The sequence below is a fragment of the Muntiacus reevesi genome, chromosome 2 (assembly GCF_963930625.1).
Source record: "Muntiacus reevesi chromosome 2, mMunRee1.1, whole genome shotgun sequence".
NCBI lineage: Eukaryota > Metazoa > Chordata > Mammalia > Artiodactyla > Cervidae > Muntiacus > Muntiacus reevesi.
In genome coordinates this window covers 140,232,880-140,253,291 of record NC_089250.1, presented here as the reverse complement: position 1 = coordinate 140,253,291, position 20,412 = coordinate 140,232,880, and the positions used below count along the sequence as shown (strand labels likewise).

General features: G+C 39.4%; 1 protein-coding gene across 9 annotated transcripts; it reads right to left on the bottom strand.

Moving 5' to 3' along the window:
- Positions 1 to 1,538: 1,538 nt before the first annotated feature.
- On the bottom strand, positions 1,539 to 19,666 carry CCNJ (cyclin J). Of its 9 annotated transcripts, none has more exons than XM_065922979.1 (6): positions 19,074 to 19,666; positions 17,844 to 17,953; positions 12,638 to 12,848; positions 5,064 to 5,363; positions 4,817 to 4,976; positions 1,539 to 4,189 (listed from the first exon to the last, which is right to left on the bottom strand). In XM_065922979.1, exons 2-6 carry the CDS (start codon positions 17,910 to 17,912, stop codon positions 3,778 to 3,780), a joined length of 1,152 nt encoding a protein of 383 aa, XP_065779051.1. In that variant the 5' UTR covers positions 17,913 to 17,953; positions 19,074 to 19,666; the 3' UTR covers positions 1,539 to 3,777. The 9 variants fall into 9 exon arrangements, with proteins under 9 accessions (XP_065779051.1, XP_065779048.1, XP_065779055.1 ...); XM_065922976.1 differs by lacking the exon at positions 19,074 to 19,666 and adding an exon at positions 18,606 to 18,745; XM_065922983.1 differs by lacking the exon at positions 19,074 to 19,666 and adding an exon at positions 18,606 to 18,745 and having other exon boundaries at positions 4,817 to 4,943.
- Between the last annotated feature and the right edge of the window lie 746 nt (positions 19,667 to 20,412).

Genomic DNA, 20,412 nt, shown 5'->3' with positions numbered 1-20,412 from the left:
CATCACTTGTAACAAATATACCACTCTAGTGGGGATGTTGATAATGTGGGAGACTGTGCATGTGTAGGGGCAGGAAGAAATTTTCTATCTTCTCAATTTTGCTGTGAATGCAAAACTGCTCTTAAAAAGTCATAACAATTTTTAATTAAAAAAGGGGTGGTGGGGTTAGGAATAGGGTAGAAGGTATCCTTCTCATAGGAAGCAGGAGCCTGGTTTTGATGCTTTTAACTATTCTTTTTTTTCCCTCATAATATGAGATTTTAAAAACCACATTGAGTGATCCCTTAACCAGGATAATTTTAAACTGAGTTGTGGATGATAAACCATTCTAATTCTTCAAGTGGCAAGCAAAATGTAAGCTGCTTGAGGCTAGGGAGATAAGTCTATCACTATGGGCTTAATAAGCTGAGTTTATTGATGAATATAAACTTATCACATGGGACTCAGAATCACCTCAATGTAAAACTACCTGCCCTGGTTTGGAATGTTTGTTGCTTTTCTTAAATTCAGCCTTAAAGAACAATGTGTATGTGTATTAACAATGTGAAAAGAACAACAACAAGTAACGTATGTTAACTGTTGCTAAACCGTGCCACTGTGCCAAAATAAGTGACATTACATAGAACAAATTCAAGAAATACTTTTGAGGGATGTAAATTCTTAACCCTGCTAAAAATTTTACTCTTCAAAACAAATTTTATCTGTTAACTTGTAAGTTGAATTAAGTAGTAGTGATACTTAACCGAACAGACCGTTCTCACTGTCAACCCTGAGCCTTCTCACACCTCTGGCCATTTTACACGTACCTACTTTTGAAATCAGACTTCAAATTTTCTAAAGCTTGCATTATTGTTTTGTAAATTATACACTGCAATTCTAACATACTAACAACTATTTTAAGTTCAAAAGGCCAGAAAGGTAATATCAAATACATTTCTGTGGGCTCTGGTCCTGCCGTATGGAATACATAATGAACGGACAAAAGATTCCCACCACTATGGTGATATTCTCCATTGGGATAGCTTTTACTTCGTAAGTGTAATTACAATTTCAAGTCTGACTTACATGATGACATGATTTAATGAAGCTGCAAACGTACAAATTTATATTTAAAACAAAACACCAAAACCATTTTAACGAAAACTAGTTTTATTTTAAAATTAAGTGCATAGCACTCATCTAATTCCATTGGTGTGGACTTTAGCACCATACTTGCTATTTGCAATTAATGTCATAACAGATACATTTTGGTTTGCAGTCTATACTTGAGTGGTGTTTATTTAGTGGACTTTGGTAAAGCCCTTTATACATATCATTAATTTCTTCACAGTACACATTTAATGATGGTCCGGTAATCTCAAAAAACAAAAAACCTGCTTTAGACTAATCAATAAATTAAACAAAACAAAACCCACACAACTCCCCCCACCCACAGCCCCCCAAAGCTAGCAGTTGTGAGTTGTATTTATACTGAAACCTAATGTTTTAAAAATAGTACTGGTTTCTCCAACCACCCCATCCCACCCCACCCTGGGTATGCAGCAATAGTAACCAATTATTTATTTTACTCTCCCCCCCCACCCAAATTAATCCAGTGTTCTTTAGCTTTTTTAAATATAAACTGGGAAAGTGTTACAGGCTTTTAAAAAGGCATATTCTTCTATAACAAGAATGACATTTAAACCAATCAGTAAAAGCATTTGACAAGACATTTAAATTACCATAGGCACCAGTTGTTGTTTCAAGTTGGGATCTCTATCCCAATATCTTACATTCATAGTATTATTGAGGTAGTTAAAATACTGAAAATTGGACTCCAGGTTGCTAGGTTCTGAATGTGGATGATAATATTCTCTTTTGAACCCACTTTCCCCTAAATAATTCAAGTTCTCTTGAGGTAAGGACTACCAAAATCCAATAAGCAGCCTTCTGTAAAGAGAAAAGTGATGATACTTTCAGAAAACAATTTTCATGCTTGAAAAATCTGCCATGAGTGAGTGTTCTTACCTGAGTAGTTTTTCATTTTATCTACCAGACTAATAAATCCATATCATGCCCTATGTATTCTAATGATAAAAGTTACCTTTCATTTAAGGAAAGGATATTCTGTAAGAACTCACACTGACAGAAGCCACCCACCCACATTCATCTACTGGAGCCATCTGGATCAATCCATTGCTGTGATGAGTCCCTTCCCTTCCTAACAAAAGCCATTGGCTTGATTATTGAGACTCCTGCTGCATACCCATAACATCTTCATAATAAGAAGTTTGTCTTCAATGCATATTACGGCAGTCACATACCTGCCATGCAGTTTCCTTTCTATTCAAGTGCTATCTTTAAAAAAAAAACAGAAACAAAATGACACACTTTACTAATTTTTCTATCAGAAAGCTTCCCTCCACCAAATCTCTTCTCCCACAGATAAGAGCACTATGTATATAGTTTCAGTTATTACAATGGTTTTTCTTTTCTTTTTACTTTTTTCAGTTTATTTCCTCCAAATTCTTTACCCCCCAATTGCCCTTGCTGTAATGACCTATTGCTGTTTTCACTCATTACCAATATAGTGAAATGTCCCAGGGCAGTTCTGGGGCCAATCCAATGAAAGTCACCTTTGCCTGCTTACACTTGACTAGCTGGATCCCAAGGCTGCTTATAAACCTGTCTTCCATGGAACAAAGTGCTGCTCTATAGCACAACCTGAGAACTACCCTGGCCACATCCCACCTCAAAGCAAACTATGGGACTTCATTCTAGTACTGACATCTTACAGTTACACCTTCCCCTGAAAAAACTTTGACAGAATAATACCAAATCTGAGTATAAATCATTGATTGCACTGAGAAATGCAAAACTTGTATGTGTATCACGAATGATAGGAACCACTTCATTCATTCTAAGCTACCATTATGCTCTCATTTGAAAACACACTCTAGCAGGCGTCCACTAACCTATGTTATTAAGGTAGTCACACTATAACATTCCCAAAGCATGTTGCATTACAGTTAAGTGTTTCCAAGTAGTACAAATTCCCTGAGTTAAGTGTGTTTAATTCTAAAGACTTGAGGTTGATCACAGGGGAAAAACAACAAAGATATATGACCATGATTTTAAGAAATCTACTCCAATCTTAATTTTAGTACATAAATCCAGATACCTATACTATCTGTGATAGCGAGTTATTTAGAATATCTAAAAAAATTTTTTTAACCACACTGACTGGTATGGCAAAGAAATTCATGAGTTGAAACTTAGTTAGAAATTCATTTGCAGATGCAGATCAAAAATATAAATCAAAACTGGAGACTAAAAAAAGGATCTCTTCAAAAATTAATACTGGAACTTTCCTTCATAAAAAGACTGTCTGGCAAGTCCACAGATAAACATTAATCTCTGACATATAAGCCAACATTAGGCCCAGAGCCCACCACAGGTCAAATCTTGAAACAGCAAATTTGGAGCCTGTCTAAATTTTCTGTTGGGTTGAATATTTTTGAAATATTTGGACCATCACTTGTGGCTTTATAATGTGTCATATAGAAATCTGTTTTAACAGGATTTGACATATACACTGTTAAAGTGTTTGCAGTGTTACCTTAGTCCCCCCAGATATTCACGGTGTGTTGGAGGGGATAGTCAGTCTTCCTGGTGCTGGTACCTGATGAGTTCTGATGAAATTTGGATCCTTTCCTTTTGAAGAGAAGTTTTACAAAAAGCTTGCCCCAGAGCTTCAAGTCACAAACAGTCTGGGTCAGGTCTTACCTTCACATAAAATCACCTTTCAAAGCATTGAGTAATGCAAGGGTAATGTTCATTTATCTGATAACTCCGGTTATAAGAAACATTCAGACAGGGTTTAACTTCTACTGGTATTGCCAGTGACATCCCAACACCAGTCGGCACATGCCCAAGGCCCTGAACACTAGTTTGGAAGCCAGCAGGACATGTCGGTAGTGTGTAAGATGAGGTGTGTGTAGTAGATACAATCTGCTGACAGCTTGGTTGTTCCGATACAGGATGGCGATACTGCAGTGAGGTCTGATGAGTCTGATGGAGATACTGAGGTTGCTGAAAGTGAACTGCCCGAGAGGGCTGGGAGGCTGTCTGGAACACACTTAGTTGTGCTGGCTGAGGTCCTGCCTGTCCTCTCTGTTTGTTTGCTTCTTTCACATCATTATCATGAGCGCTGCAACACAGACATAAAGGAAACTTGTTAATAATGTTACTTGAGAAAAATCTGCAAGAAAGTCACACATCACCCCCAACTCCGTAACAGCTGGCTCCTTAGACTGCCCCACTGCCCAGGTAGCAGTCACTGCAACCATAATTTCAACGAGAGAACTCACTCTTAGCCTTCTGAAAGCTCCTTCCCTTGGTATAACCCTTGAGGACTGGCTGCTAGTAGCTTTGAGGGCTCTTTTCAGCTTGGGAGCTATGTTCACAATGAGCACTTAAATATGACTGCCACTTTGAATTGTGAGGCCACCAGGATATCACCAAAGATGTGGAAATGGGGACTGGAGCAAGATTTACCTGGATGCTCTCACAGTTGTGGACTCACACAAGAGCAGCTCCTTTCCTTATCAGGTACCCAGAATCATACTAGCAATGACAGCCTCTACCTGGATAACAGCCAAAAGAAACTCCCCTTCCACTCAGTACTCCACTGAGTACTGCTCACCAAGGGCTTGTTTATGTCATCAGGAAGCTGTGAGAGCAAGTATTCTAAAAGCTCTTGGCCTTTGAGAACTTGGCTCATTTTACATGAAGAATGTTAATAAGAAATTACAAACAAAAGAACAAAGAGGCTTACATCAATAGCCGTTCAATGCACTGCACTAAGAAATCCCAGGAGTAAGCAGTGAGACGATGCAGTCTTGTAGGCCACGTTGGAGAAAGACGAAGTATAATCCTTGAAGAAGCCACACATGCTGCAGCTACTAAAGAAGGTGCATAATTTAGAAAGGCATAATCTGTGGAGACATCAAAAATGAACCTAAGCAACAAAATACACAAGTCACAAGCTCACAAGTCACTTACTGGCATCTACAACAACTCACCTTGCAAAGATACTTCCAGGAAGTAATCTGCATACTTGGCCATGTAAAGTCTGGTTTTTTCCAAGCACATCATTGGCCAGCCATCATGAAGATCTGTTTCATGTACTGCTTCGGAGAGATAATACTCAATGAAATGGGCAGCTGTTGGAAGGCAGAGGTTCCACTGAAAGGTTTCTAATAATAACAGTTCCATGTGTAGCAAATTTTGTTTTGTTAACACTAGATTCATGTTAGTCATACAACCCAGGCTGTTGAGCTGCTCCAGCTTAGGCACACTATCTTCTTTTTCTTCAAATTTACCTTATATGCAAAAGGAAATAAAAGCAAGAGAAAGAAAATGTTAGGCTGAATGATCAAAGTTAAGGCTAGTACCTTAAATGGGACCTGCTATCTTAGTGCAAAGATTTAGATCCAAAGACATTTTCCCCCTACTCTGGGTAGATACAACTGTGCCAGAACTCTATGGTTCTCAAATCTTCATGTTTTCTCTCCTAGTGCCAACGCTCCACACTCTTTAACCCTCTCCTCCCCCCCCCAAAAAATAAAAAGGAATGTGTAAACATTTTGATCTATGTCCTATTGTGTAATGAAAACAGTCCTATGTGCCACTGAAAAAATAACTTTCATCTCAACAGCTGAATTTTTTCAGGAAATTTCTTTATGAGGGCAGGTGATAGTTGGCAAAAAAAAACACAAAAAACAAAAAACTATTTTAGGACAAAGTATTTAATGTCATAAAATTATCTGAAATAAAAATAGCTAAGCTTCAAGAGTTTCATCTCAGCATATTTTCAGCAAAATCTCAGAGAGATATAAATAGATTAAAGGAAAAAAAAAACAACAGGTGACCATTTAACACAAACATTCTCATTCTACTAAACCCCCCTATTTCTCCTCTTCTGAATTAAACCAAAAATCTAGCCAAGTCTGTTATTTAAAAAAGGGGAGGATACTTTATACCACTTTTATATCCCCTTACTCAAGGCAGAATAGGCATAAATATTGAACCTGGTTATCTGAAGGCGTTAACTTCTTTTCATGAAAACTCACCCACATGTACAGCTGAGGAATAAAATGCCCCCTCTAGCCCCGAATAATTTTTCTACTGAAAAATTATTTTTTTTTGCACTCTAATTTCCCTCAAGTATTTTACTAGATATAAATCATTCATTTTAGGTTATCTCTAAAAGTCATGGCTGGAGAAAGTTTGGAAAGTTCAAGTATCAAGTACTATTATGATTCTTCAAATGCAGCAATAGGACCAAAAGAATTATCTTCAAGTTTCTTTGGGTCTTTGTTCTTTTTCTTATTATTATTATTTTTTATTTTTCAGTGGGTTTTGGGGTCTTTGTTCTATGACTGTCCAAAGAAGAAAGGAAATTAAAACTAAAGTCTTCCACCTCCTAACCTTATGTTCCTTTTTATATTAAGGTATAAAATTGTCATATTATACTGCAATTATTATAATTTCTCACAATAGTTTTTATACTTGTTCATAATTATAGTTATTAGAATGTTACATATTACCATATAAAATTTTTGCTTTACTATTTTGATATCTATTTCAATATATTTGGTTACTTTGGAAATCTTACAATTTTACTTTATCCATTTAAAAACATTTTGGGGGGAAGAACAGAAGGACTGCCAAACCAGAAGAAATCAAACCAGTTTCCCTGTGATGTTTCTCTTTCAGAACCATACATTGAAGTTCTGACAACAAATGGTGGTGGCCAGAACCATTCAGCCCAGATGCTCAGTATACTGGAGTCAGAGAGGTCCGTTCAAGTTGGCCAGTCTTAGGGGCTGGGAAAAAACACTGCTAACTATCCTTGTCTTTCGTTAGGGAGGGGGAACTAGGGTAGAAGGTTTGTCTCCTATGCAAGGAACTCTAAGCTCATGACTTTAAGAGTCTAGGTACAAAAAGAGTTTAAAATTTCACTCCCACTCCAGAAATTTTGAACTTTGTTAGATTTAAACCACTCTTAATATTGCTGCAAGTAAGAGTTAATCCAAAAAACTTACATAATTCAGACTTTTCAATAATCTAGATAATGCTTCCCAGTTTAAATCACATAAAGATGAATTTCACAAGTTTTGCCAATGGCATTTATTAGCAGAGCTGAAAGCACTAAAGTGGTCTTAATGACAGTCACCCAGTATGATCACTGCATAAATATAGGAGAGGAACCCACTGTTCTCTGTATAACAGAGTGGAATTCTTCAGAAGGAGAATGACTTAGGAATTTAGTTCAATCTCTCTGAATGAATCATTAAGGCTTTCAAAGTACTCTATTTGTGTAGCAGCAGCAATACTGGCATTGAACTTCAAAGGAATACTGTAAAAGTTAATGAGTTTAAAGCTCCTTTGAAGAAATTAATATACCACAATTCACTGTTTAATTCAAGGATCAAGAAAATGTTTCATATTATCTCCTTGAACCTTTCAACACAGAAAACAAAATTGTATATGACCAATTTCACAGCTCAAGAAACCAAGTTAGCAAGGTTGGCCAATTCATTTAAGGTCAATTAAGTTGAGTCAAACCCAAAATGGAAGATTATGCTTGAATTCCCAAATCTGCTTCCTGACCAAAGCTAAATGGGGACTCCTAGAACAGACAGGCTTCTACACTATTAAGGATCCATGGGTTTTCTATATTTATAAAGTACTTGGCTATTACAAGTATGAAGGTCTTTGAATCTTGATTTGCAAAGTTAAAAATAACCTGCATACTGCATAAATAACCATACTTGATATTTAAATTGAGATTTAATTTTGGGGGGAAACTTTTCATTATATATAGTAATATACTCAGATACATGGATGTTAAAGGATTTCAGAATGTGTGACAATGTCGTGAGTACTTACATTCATATACAGTTTTTATCATGCTGAATGCTATGTGCATGACTATTTTAAATCTACTTATCCGTAATACCACATACAGATCACAAAGATCAGTTTCTTCAATTGAAAGGAAATACCAGAAACCATGTGATTATATTGATAAAGGTCCCAAACAGGAAATAAGGGCACAGGAAATTCACATCTGCTTCCCAGAAAATAAAGAATCAGGGGCCCCAGAAACAAAACATCAGGTTGTCTTTCCTTTATAGGAAATGCTCAGATCTGCCATGGAAACCGGCACATATTCAAAGTCAGGAGGGAATGGCAGGTATGTGGTAGTAGGGCATGGATCAGAGAGATGTCACTGTGATCTCTGCCAACCCACATTTTGTCTTTTATTACTAAGGAGAAAAAAGTCACCCTTAATATTTACTAGGAATTCTCACAAATTTATAAGACTACCAGTCTAATAAGAAAAAAATGAATAAGGAACCAGTAGATAGAATTCATAGAGGGAAAAAAAAAAAGGTTCTATTCTCACTAAAAATTGATATATAAATAGAATCATCTATGACATACAGTTTTCCACCTATCAAATAATAAAAAGCCTTGTCAACCCAGTACTGGTTAGCAAGAAGAAACAAGCACTTGTCACAAATTTTTGCTATTAAAAGCCTATAATCTCACTTTTGACTTCATCTTGACTTTAAGATCTTTTCTTAGTTACACAAAACCTTGAACAGGCTTCCTGGTGGCTCAGTCAGTAAAGAAACCGCCTGCAATGCAGGAGACCTGGGTTTGATCCCTGCATTGGAAGATCCCCGAGAGAAGGGCATGGCAACCCACTCCAGTATTCTTTCCTGGAGAACCCCCAGGGACAGAGAAGCCTGGCGGGCTGCAGTTCATGGGGTCACAAAGAGCCGGACATGACTGAGCAACTAAGCACACACAATACCTTGAGCAGATTATCAAAAGTCTCATGTTTAAGACCACTCCTGTGCCCTCTACGAGTTCAATACTGATCACAGAAGTCAAGGGAGCCAGGGTATTATATGTCAAGAAGTTAAGAGTTTGAGAATTTCCCAGGATAAATCAGTCTTGTCTGGAATGAGTCAAAATCTCTGGGGCTAGGGAGCCAGACTAAAGATTATAGAACACTTACGGAGGAATTAATTATTACAATGCTAACCTTTATGTTTCAATTTCATATGTGCTTTTAAACATACTACCCCACTTAATCCTTACAACAAGTTTGTAAGGTTAAGTGTGTTTATTTTCATTTTATAAGAAGTAACCTAAGACTCAAGGGTTGTTGTAATTCATATTGCTGACAAAAGATTCAGTTCTATATCCATATAGATTCCCCATAATCCCTGCTGCAAAAATACTACACGCCACTCTCCAGTTTGTAGGTCCTTTCTTCCTGCCTCTAATAGTGTACATCCAAGCAGCTGGATATGCATTAGTACCTGAAACTTACAAGCTGTGCTCCATTTTTAACCAAACTACCAAAGCCTTCCAACCTATTTAATAACTAAAATACAGCTGTCGCTGAGTCCTGTCAGTTGTAAGTTGTTCTTCACTTTTATACAACAGGCTGCCCATCCCAAAGAAGGGAGCACCTGGGGGAGGGGGACATTCAGAGTTTAATCATTCTGAGACAAGAGAAGCATCATTTGAATCGTTTATGATAACTAACTGGAGACTTGACTCTGGAATTCAAATATAAGAAGACAGAGTGTAAGAATGTAAGAAACAGTAAAAAGAACTCCACAAATTTAAAACATACATCAGATATTAAAAATAGACTACTGGTTTATAAGCATCCTAAGCATTTCTGTTGGAGTAAAGTTACACTTCACTAACCGGAAGGAGAAGAGATTTCAGTGGGCTACCAAGGGCCAGCCTCTGACTCCTGACCCCATTGAAGAGCTGACAGCTTGAACTCCGTTTGACCAGTGCCTACCTGTGAGGAGCTGAGATCCTAAGGGGCACCTATCTCACACTTTCCCACTCTCCAGTGGAAGAAGAACAAGGTAAAAGTAGTTCTCTCTCAGAGACAATAGGGTGGGGTCAGTAAAACAAAGGGAGGAGGTATCTGACTCTTTTAGTAATAGGTAGTAAACAAATCTCATCTGACCTCAGTAAACACAAATCCTAGAGCCTAGTTCCTAGAAAATGAGCCAAAAGTAACTATATACTACCACAGATTAAATCAAATAATCTTCAATAAAATAAACTGATCACGACCTTAAACTGACAGTTACAGAAAATTTAGAAAGAACTGAAAATGCCATTCCAATCAACCTAAGATACTGCATAAATAGAAGATCCTTTCCTCAAATTGTGGAAACTGCTGAAACCTGACACCAAGCTCTGCATGGTGGCCAGAGTTCTTATTAGATTATTCAGCTAGAGACCTTGGTGAACTCTGATGGTAACATGTAGTTTATAAATATCTAGTTTAAAAATAAATAAATAAATAAATAAATAAATAAATATCTAGTTTATAATCCCCAAATCATTTTGTAAGTTACTAGTAAATTTTAGTCACAAATATAAGTCAGTCTATGAACTGACTATCCATCATTCATAATTTCACAGTCCATAGGCACAGACCAGGTAGGGCTTGGCAGTGACTGAAGGACAGAGATGGCCACACCAGGCAAAAAATTTTTCATTACTGATCCCAAGATTTTAAAATAAAACCTAACTTGCATGTTTGATTTCCTGTGTCTCTCTACTATAACCGATCCTATAATAAACTAATATTGTACAGGATATCAGAAAGTCATTCTGTGTGGATTCTCACATTTTTGACATGCCAAGTATGGGTATTTCCAACCCTATGCAAACTACTAAATTATCATAGTGATGAAACACAGAACTGTACATATGATTGCTTATGGGGATAAAACCTTAATTAAAGGTCAAATTAAAGGTTAATTAAAAATGTAAAAACATTACCTCTGGCTTCCTGGATGGTGGCGATAGGAGCAGGTGATACGTCTAGATCTTAGAGGCAACAGATTAAAGGAGAAAGATAGATACTCAGGAAGTATACCATTCTGGTAAGAATTTGACTCAAGTTACATGGGGACAGAGTTGAAAGAAAAGTCTAGGAAGATGGCTGGGTCCAGATGAACGGTTCTGAATGTTACATTAAGGAGTTTCTATGTTAACCCACAGGCAGTGGAAAGTCATCACTGGGCTGTGTTTATATATATTCAACTTGATCCACAAAAGATTTGAAATAGTTTACAAAAAGACATTCCAGGAGATAAAATAGGGAGCTGAAGTCATCAGAGGAAAAATAAGGACAGGAAAAGAAAAGCAGAAAAGACTAGTATCATAAATGATACCACACAGGCCTGCATTTGGTTTTAGGGTTATTTGCAGTCAAATGCAAAGGTGTTTTAGAAAGAATTCTGGTGGTAGGGTAGGGAAGGAATGTTTCTTAGATAGCAGTCACTGCTGCTGCTGCTATGTCGCTTCAGTCGTGTCCGACTCTGTGCGACCCCATTGATGGCAGCCCACCAGGCTCCCCCGTCCCTGGGATTCTCCAGGCAAGAACATTGGAGTGGGCTGCCATTTCCTTCTCCAATGCATGAAAGGAAAAGTGAAAATGAAGTCGCTCAGTTGTGTCTGACTCTTAGCGACCCCATGGACTGCAGCCTACCAGGCTCCTCCGTCCATGGGATTTTCCAGGCGAGAGTACTGGAGTGGGTTGCCAGTGATAGCAGTCACACTGGATCCTAAATCCTCAAGTGGGGGTTACAGGTGAAGGCAGTCAGTATTTCTACATGTCACTTTAAGTGGGACTTAAATTTCCATCGTAATGACATGAATAATTAAAAACAAAAAACACTACATAATGGATTCAACTTCAAAAACAAATACCATCTTTTCACAATACTAAGAGAAGAAAAATTTCACTTTCAATGCCTTTACTCACCCTCTTTCTCTTCAGTCAAGATACTAACAATGAAATATGTCACAGGAAGATGTTAAGAGAAAGAAGCACCAAAAGGCCCATTAACAGATTCTACCTTACAGCTTACTATGCAGTTTTGCCTACTTTAAAAGCAAGTGTTTTCACATGTGTAGCTATTGCATGTGAACCTTCAGTTCATTAATCCAAATCACCACTTAGTCAGTAGAAGGTATTCTAACAACACAAGAGTATGATACCTATCGGAGTTTTTCAACCTAAGCTCCACTGACATTTGGGGCTAGAAAATTCTTTGTTCTGTGGGCTGTCCTGTGCTTTGCAGATGTTTAGCTTGCTCCCCAGTTGTCATGACAACCAAAACTGTCTCCGCATATTGCCAGATATCCACCAGTGGGACACAACTACTCCTGGTTGAGAACCACTGCTTTAAGGCAATGGTTCCCAACTGGGAAGATACATGAGAATCACTTTTGAAATTTTTAAGACATTAAAAAATATCCAGGTCCCATGATGTAGATTCTCAGTCAGTAGATTTGCAATGACCTAGACATCTGTATCAGAATCTTCAGGATGTGGAGCTCAGGTACACATGCTTTTGAAAGATTTCAGAGCCACTTTTTAATATGTCTGGTTAAGAACTACTATGCCAAAAAGCACTTTCAACATAAATTTTCCAATACTAGTAAACTGGAATGAAAGGAATTTGGCGGTACTTCACTGAGTTCTACGTAAATTAAACTTTCCAGTCATGTAGATCGTACTCATACTTACTTGCTAGAAGCAGACAGGAAAGTGCAACTAAATGCAGCTGCTGGATAGAGATGTCATAACGATCCATAAACAGGTCCAGCAAATAGACAGCAAGATGTCGGGCAGAAGGGCAGAGTGTGAAACGATTGCTCACAATGGCAATCAAGTCAGCAAAATATCTTCTGAGACTTAGTTGAGGGGACTGGCCTTTGTAGGAAGGCAACTTCAGCTCCTAAATCAAGAAGAACATTTAGTCTAATATAGGCTGTAGAAGAATTATCCCCCCAATGCAAAGATGACACTTTCCCCCCAATATACTAGTGTTACCATAGCCTAAAACACTGTTCTTGAGTAAAACACGAAAATGAAAAAGCTGAGTAGAAGGATAATGAATGGTATTTAAAATTTAGAACTAAATTTTTGTCCTTATTTTTAACCACATCTGACATTACCAGTTATTGGTATTTCTTACATTATGGAATAGATGTATTTTAGCAAGATTTTTAATAATGGAATCCTGTTTTCCCTACCACGTGTTTTCAGAAAAGCATCATTACCAAAACACTAACCAAACCATACATACACACCCCCTTAAGATGCTCAGAGCTTTTCGTTAGAAGGTAATGGATAAATGGACATGCTTCTAGTATAATGCATACTGTGTTATATTTGTAGGGATGTCGAAGATCCACTAGTATCTTCTAATATGGTTTCTCATTTTTTAAAAATAAGAAAATTCCTATACTATTAAAGAATTTCCAGAAAGATGGAAGGGTTCTAAATTCATTTTATGAGCTCAGCACAATGCCACAGTAAACCCAACAGGTATTACAATGGAAGGAAGTAACATGGATATGATCCTAAAAGCCCAGGCAAAAAAAAAAGTAAGACTTCATCCAAAAAAAAAACTTTTATGCATCAAAGGACACTTTCGTCAGAGTGAAAAAGCAACCCACAGAATGGGAGAAAATACTTGCAAATCATATATCTAGTAGTGTTAATATCCGATCATAAAGAACTCTTATACACACAACTCAACAAAATCCAAAACAAGTCAAGTGAAAAATGAGCAAAGGACTTGACTAAACATTTCTCCAAAGAAGATATACAAATGGCCAATAAGCACCTATAATGATGCTCAAAATCACTAATGATCAGGAAAATGCAAATCAAAACCATTATGAGATACCATTTCATACCAATTAGGATTGCTACTATAAAAAAAATCCCCCCAAAAGAAAATGGAGAAAACAGAAACTAACAAGTATTGACAAAGATGTAGAGTAATTGGAACCCTTGTGTAGTGGTAGGAATATAAAGTTGTGTAGCCGCTGTGAACAACAGTATTGCAATTTCCCCAAAAAATTAATGTAGAATTACCATGATCCATCAATTTCACCTTTAGATATATATCCAAAAGAAGTTAAAGTGGGGACTCAAACAGATATTTGTACAACCATGTTCAGAGCAGCATTATCCACAAGAGCCAAAAAGTGGAAACAAACAACTCCAGTGTTCATCAACAGATGAACTGATAAACAAAAAGTAGTATATACATACAATGGAATACTATTCAGCCTTAAAAAGAAATGAAATTCTGATATATGCTGCAACATGGATGATTAAATCATCTGGAGATGATTTAAAATATACAAGAGGATGTGTGTAGGATATATGTGATATCTGCAAACTCTACTCCACTTTACATAAGGGACTTGAGCATCCTCAAATTTCAGTATTTACAGGGATCCTGGAACCAATTCCCATGGATACTGAGGGATGACTATATAGTTTTTTCAATTATCATTTTTTTATATTTCATTAATTTTCGCTTATGTTATCAAGAGTGGATCCAAAAACTCGTGTACTACTGGTCAGGCTGACAACTCATATAACCTTCTGAAGGGCAATTAGATAATATACATTTTTGAAAATGCAGACTGCAGATACCCTTTAACTGAGCAACACCAGGTCTAGGAATTTATCCTACATATAAGGAGGGACTTTACAGCACTGTTTTTAGTAGCAAAATGGTGGAATAAAAAAGCTTAATGCCAAAAACCTGGATGGATCTCCAGAGAATTATTCTGAGTGGGTAAAATGAAACCCCCAAAATCATGTAGTACATAATTCCACTTATGTAACATTCCTGAAATGACAAAGTTATAAAAATAAAGAACAAATGAGTGGTTGCCAGAGGTTAAGGGAGAATGATGATGGGAGGAAACAGGCTGTGCCTATAAAAGGATAAGATGAAACATCCTTGTGGTGATAAATGTACAGAAAATGTTATAGATTTTGACTGTATCAATGTCAATACTATCCTAGTTGTGATAATTGGACCACAGTTTTGCCAGATGCATAGGGGAACATAGCTGGAAGACACTGGTGGACTTTGTTAACTTGGCTAAAAGAAGACAAAAGCAAGAACTCTGAGGGCCACCACTAGGAGATTTTTAATGGTGTATCCAATACATTCTCTTTATATTATTGCAAATGGTAAAGGACATGGGCCTATCATATGGCTGTCAGATTTAGTTCTTTGTCCATGTAGTGCAGTTATACACATGAGAAAATGACCTACGCTTCTTTCAGCTTATGAGTTTTTTCTAATATCTAGTCCTGATTCCCTAGAATTGAACACTCTTATTCCTGTCTGCTTCTCAGGGTCCCATAGGACCAAAGCACAGAAGGATCTAAATATGTCATCTCCATCTCCAATCGCAGGTCCTTGTTAGCTCACCACCCCAAGTGCCATCCTGTTCCCAGAATGGGTTAACTGTCCAGCCAGGATGAAAATCAAAGCATAGAAGGAATACTCACAACTCTGTGGGATATTTTCTTGATGTTTCTCACAAAGTTAGCATCGTTTTTATCTGTCATAAAGGCTCCAAAAAATACTTCCCCAAGCATCCTAAGACACTAGCATACATAGCAAAACAATGAGAAGAAAGAGAAGACACAGGCTATTAGAGGACAGCTGTTTTGTTGAGGAAAAAGTGATTGTATTTAATGGAAAAAGTACAGCTGCCATTTGGGGTTGAAGAGGATTTTCATTTGCTATAATTTTTACTCTTCCCTAGTAGATTCAATGCTGGTCACACCAATTATTCCTCCACAAACCTTGGGTCTAAACAGAACATGTTCCACTGTGCCTAAATAGAAACTGTCCAACGGAAGACCTAAATTCAAATGAAATTAGACTACTTAAAGGCAAGGATCATGTCTATCTCATTCACTATGACCATTTTAATGCCTGACAGCACCTTGTACACTATAGGCATGCAAATATGTTGAATAAATAAGCATATGACTACCCAACTAAATCACCTAATTAACAGCCTGAAATTGACATGTATTCTCGGTGAGAAAAGTTCATTTTAACTTTCCTTGACTTTAGTGTACTACAAACAGTGGTCTCTCCAGTTCCACAGGTTCAAGTTTTACTGATTAACAAATTCTTTATAAAGTGTGGCCATTGTGTCAAATAACAAGAATGTGGCTTACACAATGCTTAAAGATAAAATAAAGACAACCCACAGTCGCAGGCGGCAGGTGGCCCAACACAACTTTCAGTGGCATTCTTTCAGGCCCTGTTCTAGCTCATCCTCTGATAGTCTGTACATAAGTTTAGTACAGGTTGTGTCTTATTCCTTGCATCCTCCTCAGAGCCCAATAAACAAAACCATTCAATAAATGTGCTGGGAAAAAAATGCACTTCGAACTTCAGCTAATAAAATTAATTCAGATAATCACTCAGGATTAAAATTAGACAAAAAATATAAGAATCAAAAACCATGGAAATCACCATGAAAAATCTTAAGTTTCATGTCACTAAAAAACATATGTATCATTAAACATTAGATATTAATTTCACCACATACCAAAGGAATAAAGAACTGACACTTAGAAAATACGACCATTTAAAACTGAAAGATAATATCTAAAGAAAAAACAACAACAACAACAAAAATCAAAAGTATTTGAACAATTTTCAAGGTGGAAAACCTGCAACTCTCTTAACATTCCAGAGAACCATTCCATACTTGAGACTTTTCTATGGTACAATTAGGGAGCTGAGGTGTATTTAGTGCATCTAAGAGACTGAATGTCAGAACTAACAACCAGCATTTAGAAATCTCAAACTTTAGAAAAGGGTACAATTGTAATAGTTTAAGTCAGAATTAGGTTTTCTAATCTATTTAACCTGTTTTTCTTTAAAAAAAAAAAAAAAAAACAACCAAGATACAAGTTCATCATCATCCCAGGACCTCTCAACTCCAACAGTCAGCAGCCTTTTTAGTAAAGAGTCAGCTGTTTTGCTTCTTTCCAATTTTCTATACATAATAATGGTTCTTTCTATCCACAGTGAAATTAAGTCAAGTTACAGTTAATTTTGGATCTGGGCTCTCTTCTGGTTATAAAAGACTCAGAGGTGACATGTTAAACAGATGTGACAGCTACAATAAACAAATTTTGCATTGTGCCAGAAAGGTGTATTTTTCCCTGAATATCTTTTAAATACACTAGGTCTACTCCTGTTTGATATTAGCTGAAAGAGCAGCTAACTCCTATCTTAAGGTCTTCTGAACAGCCCCCAAGTGTTGGGGTTTCAAGATAAGAAAATAACAAAATTATCACTTTCTTAGTGCTTACTATCTGCCAATCATTGTTCTGAGCACATCTGAAGTGTTACCTCATTTTAATCTTCACATTCGTTTCACAGAGCACGTTCTATTATTAATCATTTTACAGATAAGGAAATTGGGAATCAGAAAATTAAGTAGCTTGTCCAAAGCTTCACAGCAAGTTAGTGGAAAGGCTGGGGGATTTATTTTTGTACAAATGTGACATAACAGACAGCTGCATGGAACAGCAGCTATAGAAGAAAGGAGGTTGCCCTGCCCAATAAAAAGCCAGCACACATATCTTTTAAAATACAATATCAAATCCATGTTCCACCTGAGAACAAGAACGTCTGATTGTCCCTTCACATCTTCCTCTCTCAACTACCACGCCCCACCCACCTCCTCATTCAAGTTTCAGGTTCTTCTGATACACCCCAGGGAAGAAGCCAAGGTTAATTAACCTCGAGCAAATAAGCAAACTCGTCTTTTCTGATTTGGAAACTAGTGGTTAAAGACCCTGACCGGGCTTTCCAGGGAGCCGAGATTCATACTAACTGGCACTGAGGCACCGAACTGAAAGGTCAGGGTATAGCGGTTACCTTGTACCGAAGAGCTTGATGGATGTCGGCAGCCAGCTGTCCCCGCCACCACTGCGCCTCCAGCTCCATGGGACCCAGCGGCGTGCCCGGCCAGACGAGGCAACTTCAGTCTGCAAGACACACCCCAGATGCGGTCACTGCCAGCTCCCTCCAAGCGCCCCTCCGCGCCCCCCGCCCGAGGGGTGTGACCTCAGGTCACCCAGGGTGACTGTTCATCTTCACCTGACTCGTCCGAAAATCAGTACCGACCAAGCCAACTCTCTGACGCCTCACGGAAGGCCCAAGCTACCCGGTCAGGAGGAGTCAGCCTGTTTGATGAACTGCCGGACCGGGTGCCAGGCAAGAGGGGACCAACTGGGGCCCGAGTTCCCTAGACGTGAACCCGGGCGCGTACTCGGAAAAGCTAGACCGGAGGCCCGGCTTCGGGACTCCCCGCACCGCGGGTTCGAATTCTCCGGCCCCGAGAAGCTCAGACTTGACAGCACTCACAGACCCCGAGAGGTAAAAACCTCCCGCCGAGAAGCCCGAAGACGAACGCCAGCCCGGCTCCGGGTGCCCGCTGCAGATGATCGGGCGCGCGCTCCTCCTCCGTAGCCTCCCCGCGCCCCGGCCGGGCCCAGCGCGCACCCAGCCTCCGCCTCCTCATCCGGAGGAGCGCACGGGATCGCGCGGCCCCAGAAAGGCGAACAAAGGCCGGGCCGGGGGGCTCTAGTGCCCCGCCACCAACCCAGGCCTGTCGGTTCCCACGACGGCCTCCCTTACTCGGAACCGCGGCCCTCACAGGCCCAGCCCCGCCGACATGCGGGGGACGCCGGCCCGGCTCATGCTGCGGACAGTCGGCAGCAAAGCGCCGGCCTCAGCTCCGACCCAGCGCCAGGGCGCTCGCGCCGCCCATTGTTAAAGGACCGGCAGGCGGCTCAGCGTACAAAGCCAGCGCGGGGGCACATGCGGCCCCGCCGCTGCCAATCTCGTCTCGCGATACAGCCGGGTCACCCGGAGTCGTCCAATCGGCGGCCGGGCCGGGCCCAGGTGCAGCGCCCGGCAGTGACTTGGGGGCCCCAGCCGGACCGGGCAGCATCTCCGGCCGATCCCGCGGTTCGCTTTACCGGAGAGCACCAACACCACCTACCGCGAAGCCGGCCTGCGCTGCGGGCAAAGGTCGGAAGAGCGCGCCGGAGAAATTATAATACGGATCATCCATCCGTTGGCCAATCCGCTCATGCTTCTCACCTGCTGAGAACCTCCGCTTGCTCCCCAGGCGGGGGAGGAATTCTGATGCCTCAGTTTGGCGTTTAAAACCCTTTCGGCAAGGATTGATTCGGCCTCATCTCACATTACAACAGACCCATACCTCTGAGGGGGCTGCTCAGTAGGTTTATCAGTCCCTCCATCTGTGCTTTACCCGTTTCCGAAACCCCTAAAATGCTCTCTGCGAAATTCTGCCTCTTATATTCCACATCAAAACTTATTCCTTCTAGAAACCCAAGTAATCTCTTCCCCCGCCTTATTTCCTTTGCATTAGAAATTACCAAAGCTTTAAATGAAAGGAGTTAAGATTGGTGGCTCAGTTCGTAAAGAATCTGCCTGCAATGCGGGAGACCTGAGTTGGGAAGATCCCATGGAGGAGCGCATGGCCACCCACTCCAGTATCCTTGCCTGGAGAATCGCCATGGACACAAGAGCCTGGCAGGCTGCAGTCCATGGGGTCGCAAAGAGTCAGACACGACTGAGCGACTCAGCCCAAGATTACCTGTAATAACCTGGCTTGTCTAGTCTGTAGTGGATGTAATTAACCATCTGTGGTGGTAAACCAGGAAAACAACAAAACTGAAAACACTCCGACATCAGATAAAACGATATAAGCCCTGAAATGTGATTAGAAAAAAATCTAGTCAAGAAGTAGATGGCCAGCCCAGGACAGTGATCCTCACTTCTGAATATGTTCAACAACCTCTTTAAATATTAAAAAGTAGATCATTGAACCTTAATTCTTTTACTTAGAATCCTTTGCCCCAGAAGATGCATGATGATCTACAATTAAGTGATGAATGTATGAGTTTTACAATAACATCTTCAGATACTTAAAGAACAACTACAAATAGGTACAATATGTAAGCCATGTGACACAGGCTACAGGAACCAATGGCAAGACAAGGAAAACTCAGGCAGAAGTTGGGAGAGCCCAGTCTAGCCCAGCATCATCCGAGGAGAGGCTGTTCTTGGCCCATCTTAGTTCCCTAGAGAGTAGATGGCCACATCAGGCTGAAAGCTCCATGCCGTTTATGATGGCACTTAAATAGTACCTACCTCCTCAGGCTCCAATTCATGTGCACTAAGCAACTTTATGACAATAATTTGGCTTCCCAATGACTTAAATGTCCAGAGCCTATTTAAGAACTCTTTCAGAAAAATGGGTCACAGACTGTAATAATCAGTTTAATAAGTAGGCTGTCTCTCATGGTTTCTCCTTTGAAGATGTTATTCATTGGGAGATATTTGTTCAGAAAACATTCTGTTGGATTTCTGGATATGATGAAAGGACAGGTATGTATATTGATTTAGTGTTTGT